This window comes from Epinephelus fuscoguttatus, linkage group LG10 (assembly GCF_011397635.1).
Source record: "Epinephelus fuscoguttatus linkage group LG10, E.fuscoguttatus.final_Chr_v1".
NCBI lineage: Eukaryota > Metazoa > Chordata > Actinopteri > Perciformes > Serranidae > Epinephelus > Epinephelus fuscoguttatus.
Genome location: NC_064761.1, coordinates 2,673,231 through 2,691,648, shown reverse-complemented (window position 1 = coordinate 2,691,648; position 18,418 = coordinate 2,673,231). Strand labels below are relative to the sequence as shown.

At 40.1% G+C, this 18,418-nt stretch overlaps 1 protein-coding gene across 2 annotated transcripts in view; it reads right to left on the bottom strand.

Annotated features, from left to right (window-relative positions):
• Positions 1–18,418, bottom strand: part of mcf2l2 (MCF.2 cell line derived transforming sequence-like 2) — a 259,329-nt gene that overhangs the window by 153,280 nt on the left and 87,631 nt on the right. For both annotated transcript variants that reach the window (XM_049588011.1, XM_049588012.1), the window contains exons 3-14: positions 17,545–17,659; positions 16,715–16,805; positions 15,689–15,808; positions 7,989–8,105; positions 7,728–7,877; positions 7,277–7,401; positions 7,049–7,163; positions 6,590–6,709; positions 5,336–5,527; positions 1,727–1,918; positions 1,448–1,634; positions 1,121–1,224 (exon numbers count right to left, since the gene is read on the bottom strand). In XM_049588011.1, coding sequence (XP_049443968.1) covers positions 1,121–1,224; positions 1,448–1,634; positions 1,727–1,918; positions 5,336–5,527; positions 6,590–6,709; positions 7,049–7,163; positions 7,277–7,401; positions 7,728–7,877; positions 7,989–8,105; positions 15,689–15,808; positions 16,715–16,805; positions 17,545–17,659 — 1,628 coding nt within the window. The remainder of the gene's footprint in view (positions 1–1,120; positions 1,225–1,447; positions 1,635–1,726; positions 1,919–5,335; positions 5,528–6,589; positions 6,710–7,048; positions 7,164–7,276; positions 7,402–7,727; positions 7,878–7,988; positions 8,106–15,688; positions 15,809–16,714; positions 16,806–17,544; positions 17,660–18,418) is intronic.

The window sequence follows — 18,418 nt, the reverse complement described above, 5'->3', positions numbered from 1 at the left end:
TGCTGGGGGGGTGGGGGTGATGAGGTGGGGGGAGGGGTGGGGGTGGTGAAATGTCCGGGGGAACAGGGGTGGGGGAGGTGTCGAAGCAGTGTGCCAGGAGTGTAGGTGGGGAGGAAGGTGAAGGTGAGGATGTGGGGGGTTGCAGCTGTGATGTCTGGGCCAGGGGAGGGGCAGACTGATCAAATCTACTGAAGAACAGATTCAGATCATTCACCCACTTCTGGTCACCTCTGGACTGGGAGTCTGGCTGTTTGTGTCCTGAGATGGTTTTCAGACCTCTCCAGACTCCGCTGACATCGCTCTGCTGCAGCTGTTCCTCGATCTTCTTTTACATCCTTCCTTTCCCCGCTTGATGTTTCTCCGCAGCTCCTTCTGCACGGCCTTCAGCTCCTCCTTGTTTCCAGAGTTAAAAGTTCTCTGCTTCTACTTCAGGAGAGCTTTTAACTCTGGAGTAATCCAGGGTTTGGTGTTGGAGAAGCAGCGTACAGTCCTGGTGGGTACGGTGTTTTCCACACAGAAGTTAATATAATCTGTAACGCATGATGTGAGTCTGTCAATGTCCTCGCCATGGGAATCACTGAGTACCTCCCACACAGTGGCCTCGAAGCAGTCTTTCAGGGCCTCCTCAGACCATCTTTTCATATGCGACTTTTCGTATGCAACTGGTGTGGTATTGTAGTATAAAAAGTGCAGGTCCATCCATTTACCATTTATCTTTGACCATCAAAATATAATCAGTTCATCGCTGAGTATAAATATATGTTTGTGCCAGATTTGAAAAATGAGAAAATAGAAAAAATCCGTCAGGGTGTTCTTGAGATATCGCATTCACAAGATAGATGAGATCACAGTGACCTTGACCGTTGACCTATGACCACCAAAATCAGTTCATCGTTAAGTCCAAGTGTGCCAAAAGTATCAATGAACTACTGATAAGAACTAGCGTTGAAATCAAAGTATCATGATTGGCTCTGGTATCAATAATTGTGGGGTGATACCGTGGCCCACAATGCCAGCTCTATCTTACTTTGAAATGAGAACTTCAAAAATCGTTAAAGTTACTTGCTGAAAGGGCTCAAATGTTGCAGTGAGAGTTCATAGTGGTATTGTAGAAGAGTACCTTGATGCCTCCTTTGGCTTTGCGTATGTTCTTCCTCTTGCTGGGATCAGCTTCAGCTGGCTGCTTGCCACTGTTGGAGTTATCGGAAGTTCTGCGAGCCAAAGCTGCAATGAATTGAGAGGACACAGCATAAGTAACTTCAATTATTACATGCATACAGGCATAAAATGAGATTAGGACTAAAAAAAGAGCTTACAATATGTATAGGTTTGCAGCCTAGGGTGTCAATCATGTCTTGGACAGTAAGAGTTTATAGAGTTTCAGTTTCTTACACCAGACTCATCATCTGCTGTATAAATTAGTGAGTTAAAACAACATCTAACTTACGCTGCTGGCTCCCTGTAGTCCTGGGAGGGTTCTTCAGCGAAGGCCGTTTGGGAGAGGACTCAGGCCGAGGGGCAACAGGCTGGACGGGCCTCGTCTGTTTAGCTGACAGCCTCTTCAGACTGACGTGTCGCTTCTGAAACATCTCCTGGACATCCTCTAGGCGCTTCAGTGCCTTCAGGACATTGGCCTGCAGGCAGAAAGATCACTATCAATCCTTGTCATCATTTTTTTTGCAAGAGAATATTACATCCTGTAAACTACTGTGTTTGTGTACCATACCTTGATATCCTCGGACAGGACAACCTCATACTGGTTATGAAGGTTCCTCAGTTCAGTCAGTTGGTTCTTTTCTGCCGACTCCAGAAAGTGTTCAATGTCAGTCAGTGCTGACTCTGCCCCTTCCTGTGACTGACATTTATCCACAGCCTGGGAGGCCAGCAGGTAGATGCCAGACTCACACCACTGGTTTACCTGTACACAGCACAAATTCAAACAAGGAAAATTTAAAGGTAGCTACCACCATCCCTTCCCATGTGGTGACTCATGGGAACTTCAATTACATTCCGTCACTTTTTCTTTATGCATTTTAGTGATACATGATCACAGGAGGAAAATTTGGATGCAGAAGAGAAATAAAAGCTTTATACTGAAAAAGAAATAGGTATGTAAACAGAAATGGAGAAAACACTGTCCAGTAAAAACTACACTGAACATCTTCAACACCTCCATATTCAATTTATGGACTTAACTTTAATGGGATTTCTGGATAATTAGGTCCTCAGAAGCCATTCAGTAATGTCTTATTGCCATTTGGTTTGCCGACATATGAAGCTGCCTGGTGGAACTCTAGTTATGGGTCAGATTATGAGCAACAAAGGTTGGGGTTACATATTTGTAAAACATTTTGGCTAATGCAACTTTGGTCTTATTTTTGTAGTTTTGGCCATCACTTATATCAGTTATGTTGACACTGTGGTCAAAGTAATTGCTACAGACAGTAATGTGACAATAAAGTCTGACATCTTATTAAATGAGCAATCCAGATTATCTAAACTGTGAGTGCACTTGAGATGTTGGTAGCCAAAAACTAGAATCACTGCTTGGAGATTGTATGCCCCTGTGCACCAGTCAAGTTGCACTTACAGTTAACATGAAAACATGGATGCTTCACACACATTTTCAACCCATCAGCACAGAAGATCTATACAATCAGCACAATTTCAAGAAAGACACCCAAAATTAGTGTCACCAATTCAGTATCTGAATTCTGAACAAATGCCTTTCCTTCTGTTCCTACGCTATGAAGTTGAATTATGACCAGATAAGTTTTTTTGCAGAACATAATGATGTCACAGTGAAGCTGACCTTTGGGCTATAAAATGTCAGCATTTCTTCATTACATTCTATTAGAACTACAAATTTTGTCACAATTTGGGTATGAATTCTTGAGTCACAGCCAAAGACATGTTTTGTGAGGTCATGGTGACCTTGACCTTTGACCACCAAAATCTGATCAGCACATCCTTGTCTCACAGTGGACATTTGGGCCAAATTAAAAGAAATTCCCTCAAGGTGTTCTTGAGACATCACGTTCACATGAATGGGATGTATGAACAATTGGAAAACATAATGCCTCTGGTTACTGCTGTCCCTAGCACAGAAGCGTAAAAACTGGAAAGGGTGGGGAAAAAAAGAACAGAAAAGAAAATGGAACAGTACATGGAACTTGTAGATGTTTTGTTTGTTTTTTTTGGAAGACGACACATTTTGAACAGATTCTGATTCTTATGTTTTGTCACATTGCTCTAATTTAATTACATTAGTTGATTTTTTGCCTTATGAAGGTATTATGGCAAAAGTGTTAGTATATTGTTGAGGTCCTGGTTTGCAGCAAAAGAATTATTGTGTTAATGCAGACTTCTGTTTTGTACATGAATGGCCATTCCATTTTGCATTGCAGGCCAACTTGCAGCAAGTTATGTGCAACAAGATCTTAAACAGTGAAATGACATGTCAAACACATAGAAACCACAAACAGTAGCTGGAAATACAGTTGGATATAGGCAAGACAATGATTGTGGCACTAATACTGTTTGAATGTGGCCATAACAACAGGGTGGCATATTCGTAAGAACCATGTCTGCCACCCCACTTCATTCTCGAAAAGGCTGAATCAATATACAAATTGCTTATCAGTATTTCTGTATGGCCTTATGCTGTCTAGCTGCTGTTAGCCCAAGGAGGGACCACAAGCTCTGTTATGCATATCTTTTTATATATTTATATACTGCTTTGTGACTGTTTACTTATGTACTATATCTCAGTTTTTGTTTTTATTGTTGCCTCTAGCTAATGCACCATTCCCTTAGCTACTGTAAAACTGCACATTTCCCCGCTGTGGGACTAATAAATCTTATCTTATCTTTGGCTTCTACATGCAGAAAGCAAATAGCAATGATGCTTTGAGAGTCAATATATTAAAAAAACTAGAATTTTTGCCAGTTATCATCAGTTGTATGCCTCTGCGTACCAGTTAAATTTCTCTTACAGGTTACATCCATGTCTGTGAAAACACATTGCACGCCCAACAGCACAAAAGATCTATACAATCAACACAATTTCAAGGTGGGCACCCAAAATAAGTGTCACCAGTTCAGTATTGCAGCATTATTGAGAATCACATTCTGAGAATGAGACAGACACGGTCACAGTGACCTTTGATCTTTGACCTGTGACCACCAAAAAGTTTATCGTTTAGTCCAAGTGGACATTTGTGCCAAATTTGAAGAAATTCTCTTGAGGTGTTGAGATATGGATGAGATAAGGATGGACAGACGAATGGATGAACAACCTGGCAATGGCTTGTCAGTCCACTATTTTCATCCACAAATCTATATCAACAAATACTAAAAGGAGTGAATAATTCAAAATTTGTTGTGACTTTCCCATGAGACTCATTTGTAATTTGTGCTTGGTTTCAAAAACCAGTAATATATCTGCTAATACCATGTTAACATTGTCATTGAGAACATGTTAAGGCTCATTTATACTCCCTTTACATATGAAAATAGATACATCCATTTCAAATGTGATAAATGTCACTGCGCTGATACTTCCATGCATCCTTTATGATGGCATAGATACAGCCAATAGATGGCACTAGAGGGCAGAGACAGAAGTTACACACAACAAATGAGGCAAAAGCAGAGGAGGTCATAATAATGTATCTTTAAGGCAACATGGTGCTGGTCTGAGTGGCCATTATATACTTCCCAACATGTGGACAGAGAATTCTTTTCACTAAATTCACTATATATTAGTATATATTATTAGGGATTTGTTTTGTTCCACTATTATTTAAATGTCTTCATCGTCTCCTATGGTCGTATCTCACTTGAACTACACCACATTGCCTCCATGATCTCCTGTGGTACTGCTCTGTTTCTTCAAAATCAGTAAGCTTTAAGGAAAGGTGCAGAAATACAGACGAAATGAACGCACAGTACATGTAAATGTGAATGGCTCATTCTAAGGTAACGAAAACACAGCAGTTCTTATTTTTAGGTGATTATAAACCAATGAAAACATAGTTCTGAATATTATATTCCATTTCTACCAATAGATGCCTCTAGATCCTACACGCTGGACCTTTAAAGGCAGGTTATATAAAAGCAAGGTAGAAATTGAATGAGGCTTCTAATAGTGAATTAAGTATCATTACATAAAAGGAAGTCTGAAAATAGGAGATTAAAACAGAATCAGCAGCCTTCTTTTTCATCCACAAATGCAATGACAGATGATGTTAGTGAAGGTAATCTAACTTTGTGGATGTGACATCTGTAGATGTGATTAAGTCATATCATATCATAACATATCATATATCCTCACCTTATCAATTCCCATGTGTATCTGCAGGGATTTGGACAAGACATCCGTCTTTTTCTTGGACTCATTGCTGAAGTCGTCACAGACCCGTCGGAGCTCCACACATTTGGGTCGAATAGAGTCCACAGCGTAGTGATTGCTCTGGATCAGCTGGTCACCGTGCAGTGCATGGAGCTGGGCCTTTTCTAGTGTGGGCTGGCAGAAAAACAATTCAGAATATATCATCACATTTTAAGTTGTGTGAACAAAATTTTTGGGGTGTTCACAGTCAGCTGTGTCTACAGAGGTAAGTATATAGAGATGGGTACTACTGACACTTGGCAGCTATTTACAAAGCTTACAAAACATAAATTTGTGATGATTGCTTTCTGTTCAAGGGTTAAAAGCCAATAGACCTATAAAGTTGGTGTTATGACTGAGCTTGTGCTAAGTGGTTTTGTAATGGAGCATTGCTTTGACAATGAAGGCCTATTTTCTATTAGATTTCTGATGGCAAAGTTCCAGTTAAGTCTACAGTTTGTGTGTTTAACATTCCAGAATAATGGGTGTCATGAGGTCAGTGCAGTCGTGAGTGTTTTTGGGTTAACATAAGTATATGGATAAGGATAAGGATAAGGATACGGATAAGGATAAGGTACTTACTGGACCTCACTGAGTGGAGGAAAACATGAAACTAGAATCTGTGATGTCACTACACATTACTTGAAGTGTATGGATTTACTGATTACTATAGTCTTGGCTTTTACTGGAACCAATGGCAGTGAAGTAAGCTGCAGAAGGATGAAGAAGCAATAGTCACTACCAGATCATTGGAATGCTTGCTATAAGCACTTTGTAGGAGAGGAGGGGAGTGGTTGGAGAGCCTGCTCTCTCTAAAGCAGAGAGTGAGCCCTTCTGAGTGATTCAACTTGCCACCTCAGAAACACTGTGAACACACATTAATATACAAATGCTGTTATTGGCTATATATGCCCTCGAGAAGGCAAACTCATCTCTGTCAGTTTTTTTTTCTTTTGAAAAATAGTCAGTAGACTATTGCATTGATGACTGATAATATGTATATTGATGTATTTGATCACGTAACAAAACTATGATATATATGGAAGCTGTTTTGACACAAAATCAAGCACTAGGGCCCGTCATAACTACCATGCACCACTGACTTTGACTATAGATGAAATTGCCTGTTTTGTGTGTGTGTGTGTGTGTGTGTGTGTGTGTGTGTGTGTGTGTGTGTGTGTGTGTGTTTTGACTGACCAGAGCCTTCTCCTCCAGTGCTTTCAGTTCCTTCAGCAGGTGTTCAACTCTGATTACACAATCGCCAATATCTGATAGGTTGGTTAGACTGTCCATCAAACTATCCAGAGACACTTTGACCTGAGAACCAAAGAAGGGACAGAAACAGAGACTGAGAAAGGACAAAGAAAATTATTATATCACCCATTTACCCACACTGTCATTATATTTCTTTCATCATACATACAGTAATAAGACACCTAACATAAGTTTTTAGAACATGGGATGTCTGGCAGGATGTGAAACTGAGTCATTGTATTTACAACTTTCAAAGTGACTCGAACAGTCAGTGTTTTTCAAACTATGATTGTACAGCTGAATTCTTTTGAAGCTGTATGAAGAGGAGACACTGGTGAGATCCAAAGGTTCCAGGCCAAAGGCAGTGGGCCAACAGAGAGACAGACAGATCTACAGATATACCTCTCTGAAGTCTTGTTCAAAGTGACGTAGCTGCAGGCACTGCTCCAGTTTCAGATGGTGTTTACACCAGAACTGTTCAAAGGCGTTCTCTGTCTCATCCAACTGGGCTAGGAGTCTGACACACACAAAAGGAACTTCATTACAAACACACTGAGAGTTACTGCAAGGATACAATGCCATGATATATACTGAGATGCATTATATAATGTAGGAGAAAAGCTTTGTTACCTTTCCACAGTGGTTTGGTTCTCCAGCTCATCTGGGTTGAGTTTGTGGTTCTCTGACTTGGCTGCCTGCTCCTTGATACAACCTAACAAGGTAGTGCCCTGCTTCAAAGCAAGCTTCAGTTCATCCTGGTTTACAGACACAGAGGCATTGGAAATAACATTAATATCATCTGTAACACAGCACATAAATATGTTTGTGTGTGAGGCTCTGTTTACACATATGACTGAACATGCTATCCCCATTTGGTATCTCATTTTGATGATAACCAGGGACTAGAAGAAGGCATCATGAAGCAAGGCTGGCATTTGTAGCTGGGGTTTGTTTTTTCAATTGTTGGCTACTGGAGCTTCACAGTTACATATTTAGTTTCACCCCAACCAGTGTGAAAATCTTTGTTGCATCACATACTTCCCGTTTAGTTTGTGCTGGTGCCTTAAATGTACTACATCACCTTCAGGTTGTCGTGTTTGTTGGTGTGTGAGGTGAGCAAGTCTTTGGTGCACTGGACATCATTGGGCAGCTCTGTCTCTGCCAGGTCTGTCCCAAACTTCTGTAACATCTGGGCTGTGCTTTTCACTGTCATGGCGAAGTTCTCTATAGCCTAGAGAAAAAGATCCACATGTGACCCAGAAGCATCCTAGAATTCAACTTTGTTTTGGAAAGTCACCGGTATTATTAATTATACAGTATTTTGTAGTGTGTATTTACTCACGGTTCGGTGGTGGATCCACTGGCTGTGACAGTATTCCAGGCTTCCTCCTAGCTCCCGGGTCAGCTGGCCTTTATCCACATAACCGTGCAGGTCCGACAGAGAGTTTAACATCACAATCTGAAAACACATTGAATATATCACTTCAGTCATCAGTTCAGTCAGGAAGACTGAACTTATTCATGCTTAGGTCTGTAATTTGTTTCTCTTATCATTTGCCATTCACTCCTCACATGCATGTTCACTCATAATTTCATGCTGTTATTGTGTGGGCCTGTCAATGACATCAGTTGTTCCATCAGCTGAACATGGTTAACCAAAAGCACAACAACACACCTTCTCTGCTGGTCTATCATCTTACTGCTTATTGTTTTAAAAATGGTTCTCTTTCTACAGTGGCGGAAAAAAGTTTTCGGACACCCTTAAAATTTTACACAATTTCAAATATTATCATGAAATATTTGTGGAAAAACCTTTTTTGTGTTTCAAAAGGTGTGGCTGCATTAGACAGATACAAACAAATACAAATTATATTGTTTTGTTTATTGTTTACAAGAAAAACTAACACAGTTTCACACAGTGAAAACCTGGAAACTGGACTCATCTGACCAGAAAATCTTCTTCCAATTCCTGGCTGTCCAGTTCTTGTGTGCCTGGGCCCAACGACACCGGGCTAACCTCTGTCTCTCATTGATCAGGGGCTTCTTGATAGCCTTGTAGGACCTTAAGCCATGATCTAAAAGTCAGCCACGTACAGTGCGGGTGAAACACTGGACACCAGTTTGGTTTGACCACTGCTGCTGAAGCTCCTGTGATGTCATTCGGCGGTTTTGCCTGCACATGCGGAACAGGATGCGGTCATTTCTTGCTGAAGAAACCCTTGGACGCCCAGATCTTGGTTTTGTCTTCCAAGCTGTTGGTTCGTCTGTATTTCTGCAGAGTGTATCCAACTGCTGAAGGACTGCATCTGCACTTCCTGGCTATCTGGCGGCAGCTGTACCCTTCCTGTCTGAGAATCTTTATCTTCAGGCGTGTTTCCTGCATTAGGTTCCTTGTTTTAGCCATTTTTGTATCTGAAGAACTTTCAAATGTGCTGGCTTTATGTAGATACGAAGCTTGGCAACAAAAATTGTGTCTTTTAATAAAAAGAACGACCTTCATCACTGGTACCAAAATGACCCAATACTCAAAATTTCTTATGTATTTTTATGGAACCAATCAATTTGTTTTTAATGGCTTTTTTAGGATTTATTTAGTATTTTGGCTGTGACTGTACTAAAAGAAATTGCACTTGAAGACCTAAGAGTGATTCTTAATGCAATATTTCACAAATGCATGGGGTGTCCGAAAACTTTTTTCCACCACTGTATCTGTCAAAAAAGATGCTATTGAGGTGCATTATGGGAGGAGGAGGATGCAGTGTTTCTGGAGTGTGTCTTAGCTTCTGCATCAGTTTTGACAACGATGGAATTTTATATCCTGTTGATTGAGACAAATCTGAAGCAGTTCTATATCCTGAAAATAAATGAAACACAACTCTGCTGTCTTCAGATGCAGTCTGACAAAGAATCCAAAGGTTGAATTGGGTGTAACAGGAACTTGCTTTATGTCTCCTGGCCTGTTTATACAGGTTTGGGTGATTTCGGTTTGGTTATATACACCGATCAGCAAAACCATTAAAACCACAGACAGGTGAAGTGAAGCAACACTGATCATCTTGTTACAATGCAATGTTTTGCCAGGAAACCTTGGGTTCTGACATTCGTGTGGATGCCACCTGACACGCTCCACCCACCTAAACACCAGTGCAGACCAGGCACCCCCCATTATGACAACAGCATTCCGCAGTAGCTGTGGCCCCCAAGCAGGACAATACACCATGCCACAAAAAACTGCTCAGGAATGGTTCAAGGAACATGACAAAGAGCACAAGGCATCAACCTGGCCTCCAAATCCCCCAGATCCCCATATGATCAACATCTGTGGGACATGCTGGTAACCCACCTCACAACCCACACGATGCAGATCGGTCAAACTTCCGAGGAAGAGATCAATTTTAAGTGTTTTTTTAAAAAATTTAAAATGGCAGAAAATCTATATAACCGGAAGTTATGGGTTCTTGAGGCAAATTTGTGAGGAGAGGCATCTCTGTGCAAAGCTTCATGTCTCTACGCCATACAGGGCATGAGATATGCCCATTCAGAGTATGCAATTTCAATCGGTTTCTATAGCGCCACCCTTTGGCCAATTGATGTAATATTGCTTCATTCACATCCTCCCATAACCCTCTATCACTGTGCCAAATTTCACATGGATTGACCAAGTCAGTGAGGAGAAAAACGTGGAACAGACACACACACCCACAGACAGAGAGTTTCATCATTATATAGTAAGATAAGATATAGTAAGATGAGACAAGATTAGCTGATTAGCTGATAGTTTTTTAAAACTCACTATGTTTGAATTTGCCTCCTTTCAGGCCTACAAAAAATTATTCTGCATCAAGGTAAAAAAGCATTAGATGAAGATAAACAAAACATGAATCAAGGGGTTTGTGTGATTACAGAGAGGATTATATGCAGGGGTGTAGTGGAGGGTGTACTCAAGTATATGGGGTATACCCACTTCTTTTTCTATCCAGTTACAGTATACCCTCCTATCAGCTAAAAAGCCATCGTAATATATAGGAGAGTATGCCCACTTCCTCATCAGTAACCTGCCTATGTACCTAGCAGTACATCCACTTCATCAATTACCACCACACCACTGATTATATGGGTAAGACTTCACCTAATTAAAGTGATCAAAATGTTGTTGAACACAAGTGCACAGAGCTTTCACCCTGCTCTGAGCAGTCAGTACTAGATGCACTCATTCAATATACCAAACCGGCACAGTTGAGGAAATTATTATTATTATTATTATTATTATTATTATTATTATTATTATCTATTATTATTTAACTTGCCACACTAGTCTGTCAACTTCAACTGTACTGAGCCTTACTCTCTTCACTGCAGAAACAGCAACTAAAATTTTACCAGTGACTTTAACAACCTTTTCTAGTCTCTTGGATTTAGCTGCCCCTCTTTTTACAAACACAAGACAGTTACATGGGTCTACACCCTGAAGAAAGACATGCTCTAAAGCAGGCCTGCAGGAGACTGGAATGTAAATGTTGTAAATCAAAAGTGGCCTATTTCTCATGATTAATCAGTAATAATAAACACAATCCTAGGTTTCTCTTTGACACTGTAGCAAGACTTGACCCAAAACAGCCGACTGTTAGCTTCTTATCTTTTTCGGCTCATAATTTTTTTTTACATTTCTTTTGCAGCAAGATCTAGTTTAGATATAAAATTAGTTCCTTGTCTCCAGCTTCATCTGTAAAATTGGCAGTGCAATACTCATAGGCTGAATCCCACTCAGTTTTGAGACTTTGAAAATATTGTCCAGGCTGACATCAGCTTCTATACCAGTCACTGCTTCCTTAATCCTCTACCAACAAAACTTTTTAAAGACCTCTGACAATTTCTGGGACTTAGGTCCCTTGAGGTGGGCAAAGTAGCCAAATATTGTACTCAAGTAAGAGTACTGATACTTTAGAACAATATTACTCAAGTAAAAGTAAAAAGTAGTCATCCAAATAATTACTTGAGTAAGAGTATTTGGTGAAAAAACTACTCAAGTACTGAGTAACTGTTGAGTAACATCTGATTTATTTGTAAAATAAGAACATGAATGTAATCAATCAATCAAAAATAATAATCTGCAAATTCATGTATTTTAAACGATACTCCTTTAACTAAAACAAAAATAAATTAAATCTTTACAAACATAACATAAATCAAGGCACAAGAAACACAAATATATTCTTATATACAGTACAGGCCAAAAGTTTGGACACACCTTTTCATTCAATGCGTTTTCTTTATTTTCATGACTATTTACATTGTAGATTCTCACTGAAGGCATCAAAACTATGAATGAACACATGTGGAGTTATGTACTTAACAAAAAAAGGTGAAATAACTGAAAACATGTTTTATATTCTAGTTTCTTCAAAATAGCCACCCTTTGCTCTGATTACTGCTTTGCACACTCTTGGCATTCTCTCCATGAGCTTCAAGAGCTAGTCACCTGAAATGGTTTTCCAATAGTCTTGAAGGAGTTCCCAGAGGTGTTTAGCACTTGTTGGCCCCTTTGCCTTCACTCTGCGGTCCAGCTCACCCCAAACCATCTCCATTGGGTTCAGGTCCGGTGACTGTGGAGGCCAGGTCATCTGCCGCAGCACTCCATCACTCTCCTTCTTGGTCAAATAGCCCTTACACAGCCTGGAGGTGTGTTTGGGGTCATTGTCCTGTTGAAAAATAAATGACCGTCCAACTAAACGCAAACCGGATGGGATGGCATGTCGCTGCAGGATGCTGTGGTAGCCATGCTGGTTCAGTGTGCCTTCAATTTTGAATAAATCCCCACCAGTGTCACCAGCAAAACACCCCCACACCATCACACCTCCTCCTCCATGCTTCACAGTGGGAACCAGGCATGTGGAATCCATCCGTTCACCTTTTCTGCGTCTCACAAAGACACGGCGGTTGGAACCAAAGATCTCAAATTTGGACTCATCAGACCAAAGCACAGATTTCCACTGGTCTAATGTCCATTCCTTGTGTTTCTTGGCCCAAACAAATCTCTTCTGCTTGTTGCCTCTCCTTAGCAGTGGTTTCCTAGCAGCTATTTGACCATGAAGGCCTGATTCGCGCAGTCTCCTCTTAACAGTTGTTCTAGAGATGGGTCTGCTGCTAGAACTGTGTGTGGCATTCATCTGGTCTCTGATCTGAGCTGCTGTTAACTTGCCATTTCTGAGGCTGGTGACTCGGATGAACTTATCCTCAGAAGCAGAGGTGACTCTTGGTCTTCCTTTCCTGGGTCGGTCCTCATGTGTGCCAGTTTCGTTGTAGCGCTTGATGGTTTTTGCGACTCCACTTGGGGACACATTTAAAGTTTTTGCAATTTTCCGGACAAACTGACCTTCATTTCTTAAAGTAATGATGGCCACTGGTTTTTCTTTAGTTAGCTGATTGGTTCTTGCCATAATATAAATAGTCATGAAAATAAAGAAAACGCATTGAATGAGAAGGTGTGTCCAAACTTTTGGCCTGTGCACAGTACAGGCCAAAAGTTTGGTCCCAACCCCATTGATAAAGCAAGAAATGTATATACATTAAGGCCAAAAGGCACACCTTCTCATTCAATGGAAACCTTTATTTTCATGACTATTTACATTGTAGATTCTCACTGAAGGCATCAAAACTATGAATGAACACATGTAGTTATCAGAGCAACAAACTAGAAATAAAACTGAAAACATGTTTTATATTCTAGTTTCTTCAAAATAGCCACCCTTTGCTCTGATTCATAGTTTTGATGCCTTCAGTGAGAATCTACAATGTAAATAGTCATGAAAATAAAGAAAACGCATTGAATGAGAAGGTGTGTCCAAACTTTTGGCCTGTACTGTATATATATATATTCTATTATCTATTATTCTGAAAGTATATATATATATATATATATATATATATATACATATATATATATATATATATATATATATGTAATTATGTACTCAGAGATGGGTAGAGTAGCCAAATATTGTTCTCAAGTAAGAGTATTGTTGCTTTAAAACAATATAACTAAAACTAAAAAGTATTTTGCATTAAAACTACTCTGAAAAGTACAATTTATCCAAAAAGTTACTCAAGTAAATGTAACTGAGTAAATGTAACTAGTTACTACCCACCTCTGCTTACAATGCTTAATATTTTGTCAACTTGTTGTTTCCGCTAGACCTCATCTTGATCCAGCGTCTCCAAGTAATAATCCACCATGTCTCTAAACTTCCGTTCTTTTCAAATGTACTGGAGAGTGGTGTCTCAACAACTCTCAGACTATACATTTAATAGTTCTCTTTTTTAACCTTTTCAGTGTGCTTTCAGGGCCTGCTATGACAACAAAATGGTGCTAACTAAAATTGTAAATGATCTTCTCTTTACTGTAAACTCAGATTTCCCCTTGGTGCTTCTATTATGGGATTTCAGGGCAGGTTTTGACACTATTAATCACTGTTTTCTCCTTGAGTAATTACAAAAGAAAGCTGGCTTCTCTAGCTTGGCTCATTTATGTTTTATGTCTCATCTATCTAAAAGAACACAGGGTGTTTCCTTTAATAATTTAACATCAATATATTCTAATGTGAAATATGGAGTACCTCAGGGGTCTGTTCTTGGCTCTCTGCTCTTCTCTCTTTATATTTCTCCTCCTGGTCAAATTACATGTCGTCATTGAATTTATTTCCAATGCTACGCTGATGATACTCAGCTGTAGCAGCACCTAAATTATTTTAAAACTGAGACACTGGGGGTCAACATAGACATTAGTTTGATCAAGTAATGGTGACTCTAGAAACGTGCAATATCCCAAAGTCACACAGTCAAGAAGCTTGATGTTACGTTATTAAGATCTCTAGCATAGCTAAATCAGGTCTCTTTATCCATGTCTCATGCTGCACCCTAAATAAGGCCTTTGTATCATCCAGAAGGGATCATTGTAACATTTTGTTGTCAGGCCTGTCACATTCTGAAAGTCTTCAAACAATTTAGAATGCTGCAGCTAGAGTCCTTACTAAACAAACCCGATTTTTTTTTTCCACAGTACACAAGTTTCAGCTTCCCTCCATTAGCTCCAAATCCATATCAGATCAGACTTCAAGGTCCTTATGATGACTCACAAAATTATTAATATGCAATTATTCTTTGATTTCATTCATTTTCCTATTTATTTGAATGATGTGCTTTAGTTCAGCCTATTGTGTGTTTGCATGGTCTGTCCACTTTCCAGGTTACTTGGTGGGGAGGAGGTTGTGTGGCATATGTTCTATCTGTCTGGCGACACCTGGAAGCTGCTTGACAGTCTCCTGAAATAATTTTATCCGAGTGAAGGGTCTCAGGCCAGAGAATGTCATATGTTCTACAGTTTGTAAAGTCCCTTGAGGTAAATTTGTAGTTTTTGATAATGGGATGTATGAGTAAAACTGACTGACTGGCCTGATTTTGATATGAGATTTTTTTTTTGTAATTTCCAGTTTCAGTTTGTCCTCCTTTGGTGGAGGTATGACTGATTATCATGTACTTAGGAGAGATAGATTTAATATAACATTACTGTAATTGACAGGATCCTGGACTTTGGAGCTCTAATTATTGTAAATAATTTGATGAGTATGTTGATGCAACTGATGGCAGGGCTCGGCTTAGGGTTCACACTGAGTATACCTAATGAAGTTGTTATATCAAAACATTAAAAACACCGTGCAGTGTACAGATGTGAAGTCTTGAGAAAAAAAATACTCAGAAGCTTCAGACAACTATGGATGTTATCAGAATTTTAATTTAAACTTTAATTTAAACTTTAAGCTGCTATGAGTTTTCCTACATGAGTTTTCACTGTTAGCGCAGATTGTGTATACCTGAATGTTTGCTGGGAAGGGTTACCAGTTTGACACAAACAATGCCTAATCCAGTTGACTTGACATGTATAAAACGATTATTTGTCATGCATCATTTATCAGTCATGCTTTGCAGCAAAAGATACTGATTCCTCCTGATCACAGCTTTATATGGATGGTAGTGAAGCATGCTTACCGGTACCTTCATTTTAAAGTCATCCTTGTGCAGCTTGATCCCAATGTCTGCTATAGCCCTCTGGAAGAACCTTGATGGCCTCAGCACTAACACCAGCTGCAGGTTTCCTGGAAACGCCCCCTAGATAACACAACATCATATCCATTTACAATACATTTACAAGCCATCCCATCATGTTCTTCACTCATTCATTCGGTCTTTTTCTTGAATCAGGCTGCACTAACGAGCAGGCAAGAACTGGGACCACAGTGACAGTGACAGACGTGTGAATGGGTTTGAATATACATGTGTCTTGTTGGTATGAAATCATCAAAAGGACCAAATTATAACAGCTCATTCTGAACACATTTCTGAACTTTAACATGTACTTTATCGATAAATGTATTTGATCGCTCTCAACATTAGATTTCTGTTGACTGAACTGCTTTTACCATCACAACACATTCTCATTCCGACCTCGACACATATCAACGTCTGATCATGGAATTTCCACATCCAGATATGACGTGCAAGGTTGTGTTGTGTTGCTGTGTTGGTTGATGATGTTCTGGGATGCCTTGTCAACTTCAGCCTGTTATACATATTGGCTGTATCCAAAATACGCTTCCATTTCACAAGAAATGTACAGTTTGCATACAGTCCCTTTCAAAATAAATGCACTTCATCAATACAAGCATTGACATTTATTTCCTTCAACAACAAATGCACATGGTTATGTTTAGCCAACACATGATTGGGTTAAGGCAACAAAAGCACATGGTTGGGTTAAGAAAAAGGGAACAGGGTTTGGCTTTACCTTCATACAAGAAACAAACACTGGCCACTGGTGGATTTTGAACCCATCCACTACCCCTCCCACCCGCCCCCTTGACTTTAGTTGAACAATACTGGCAACTGGCTGCGTATGATTCCGTCATGAAAGGACAGCTTTTTTTCATCAATGTCATTGTCAGTTTTAGATAAATAAAAATGATAAAGATTTTCAACATCTTAGGTATATGGATTAAAATGTCTTGGAGAACTTACAGCGATCCTGGATAGAGAAGCCTTCACTGAGCTCCATTTGTCCTTTCGCCGGTCGATGATGATAATGAAGCCGATACTGGCAGCATCCAGACTGGAGACAGGAGATAGAGAAGGCATGTAACTGGACTGCTGCTTTGTGCATGTGTCTGTGTAAAGCATGCCAATGAAATTCCTTAAAACGATTTACTCTGCTTACTGATCCTGAAAATGCAGAGCTCGACTGAAGAGCAAACACATCTTGCACATTTTAAATAATCCACAAATAAGTTCACTACTATGTGGTTACTTGCAGAAATGTTGTATGTATTTCATATTTCAGTTTTGTGTTTAAATGTTGAATATTCCTCAATTACTGTGCTTCATGGAAGCACCACGCTGATTTCCTGGGGTCAGGTAGGTTTTCAGGATAGAGAAACTACACACTAGACAGAGATTGGGTAAGAAGTGGAGCTTAATATGGGCCCTGTAGCTAAATTTTATCCCCGATGCCCCACAGCAGGTTACCCTGGCCATGCCACTGGTACAATAATCTTACATTGCTTAGTTCCTTCTCTTAAGATGTAATGAGATGACTAGAAATGGCCCAATCAGTGTAAAATGAATAATCACACCCTGAGCTAGTTGCCATGTTCATCAATTAGAGTAAATTACATTAAAACATGTTTAATGTAATTCTGTAAAGGTGGTGCCTAAGAGGTTAAATGGAGTCTTCATTCATTCAGTCTTCATTACTGTACGGTTTTGGCTAATGGATAACTTGAATACTAATAGTCTGATTATGTCAGGATAACCACAATAACAATTCACTTAATGTGTATGGGAGTGTGTACCTGGGTATGCTGGTCAAGTAGGTGGCAACATTGAGGAAGTCCTCCTCTGGCACTTCGCTGAAGCCTGAGTACTCTGGGAAGATAATGATGGGGGCACCATCTTTCCCTCGCCCTCCTGCAAACACACACACATAACATTTACTATTCTTTCTTCTTGCAGAAACTCACCCTTGGGTCTTACACTGTCTGACAGTATCACATTTACTGTGATATCAGTAATGTCTGCAGGTGCCCAGTAGCTACATTTTTGTTTTCATTTCTTGTCTTGTACCCTTTGTTAATGGAGCAGGTATTTGGTATGACAGAGAACTTCCGATCACCCAGACAGACTGACCGGACCTAGCGCCACCAAGGGCAGTGTGAGTGCCCCTGGAAGGGAGCAGTGATAAGAACTAAGCTGGCCCAGCTTGGTGCTAGGACTGTTTCACTACCCAGCCAGCTCCTGGCTGATGCCTTGTCACAGGAAAGTGGAATGAATGAAATAGAATTCGGACTGGCCAAACACCAGGGAGATAAGAGAATGTAGTGCCTATATCTTTGCAGAGATCTGGCTCCATCATGACATCCTGGATCAGGCTGTTGCGCAGTCCAACAGGTGGACTGTGTTTAATTCCAGCAGAGCACAGGACTCCCGCAGACAAGGGGAGGTGCTCTTGGTGCTCAGGAGTAGTCAAGTTGATGGATAACGTTTCCCTGATGTTGTTTTTTTTGTTAAGATGCCGACCATATTACCTGCCCTGAGAATTCACCAGTGTTTTTATTGCTGCTGTATACATTCCTCCCATGTAATTTCAAAAAAGAGAAGGGTTTGTCTGCACACTGCGAGAGAGGGGCGTAATATGAATGGGGCTTAACTTATTGCAGGGGATGTAAA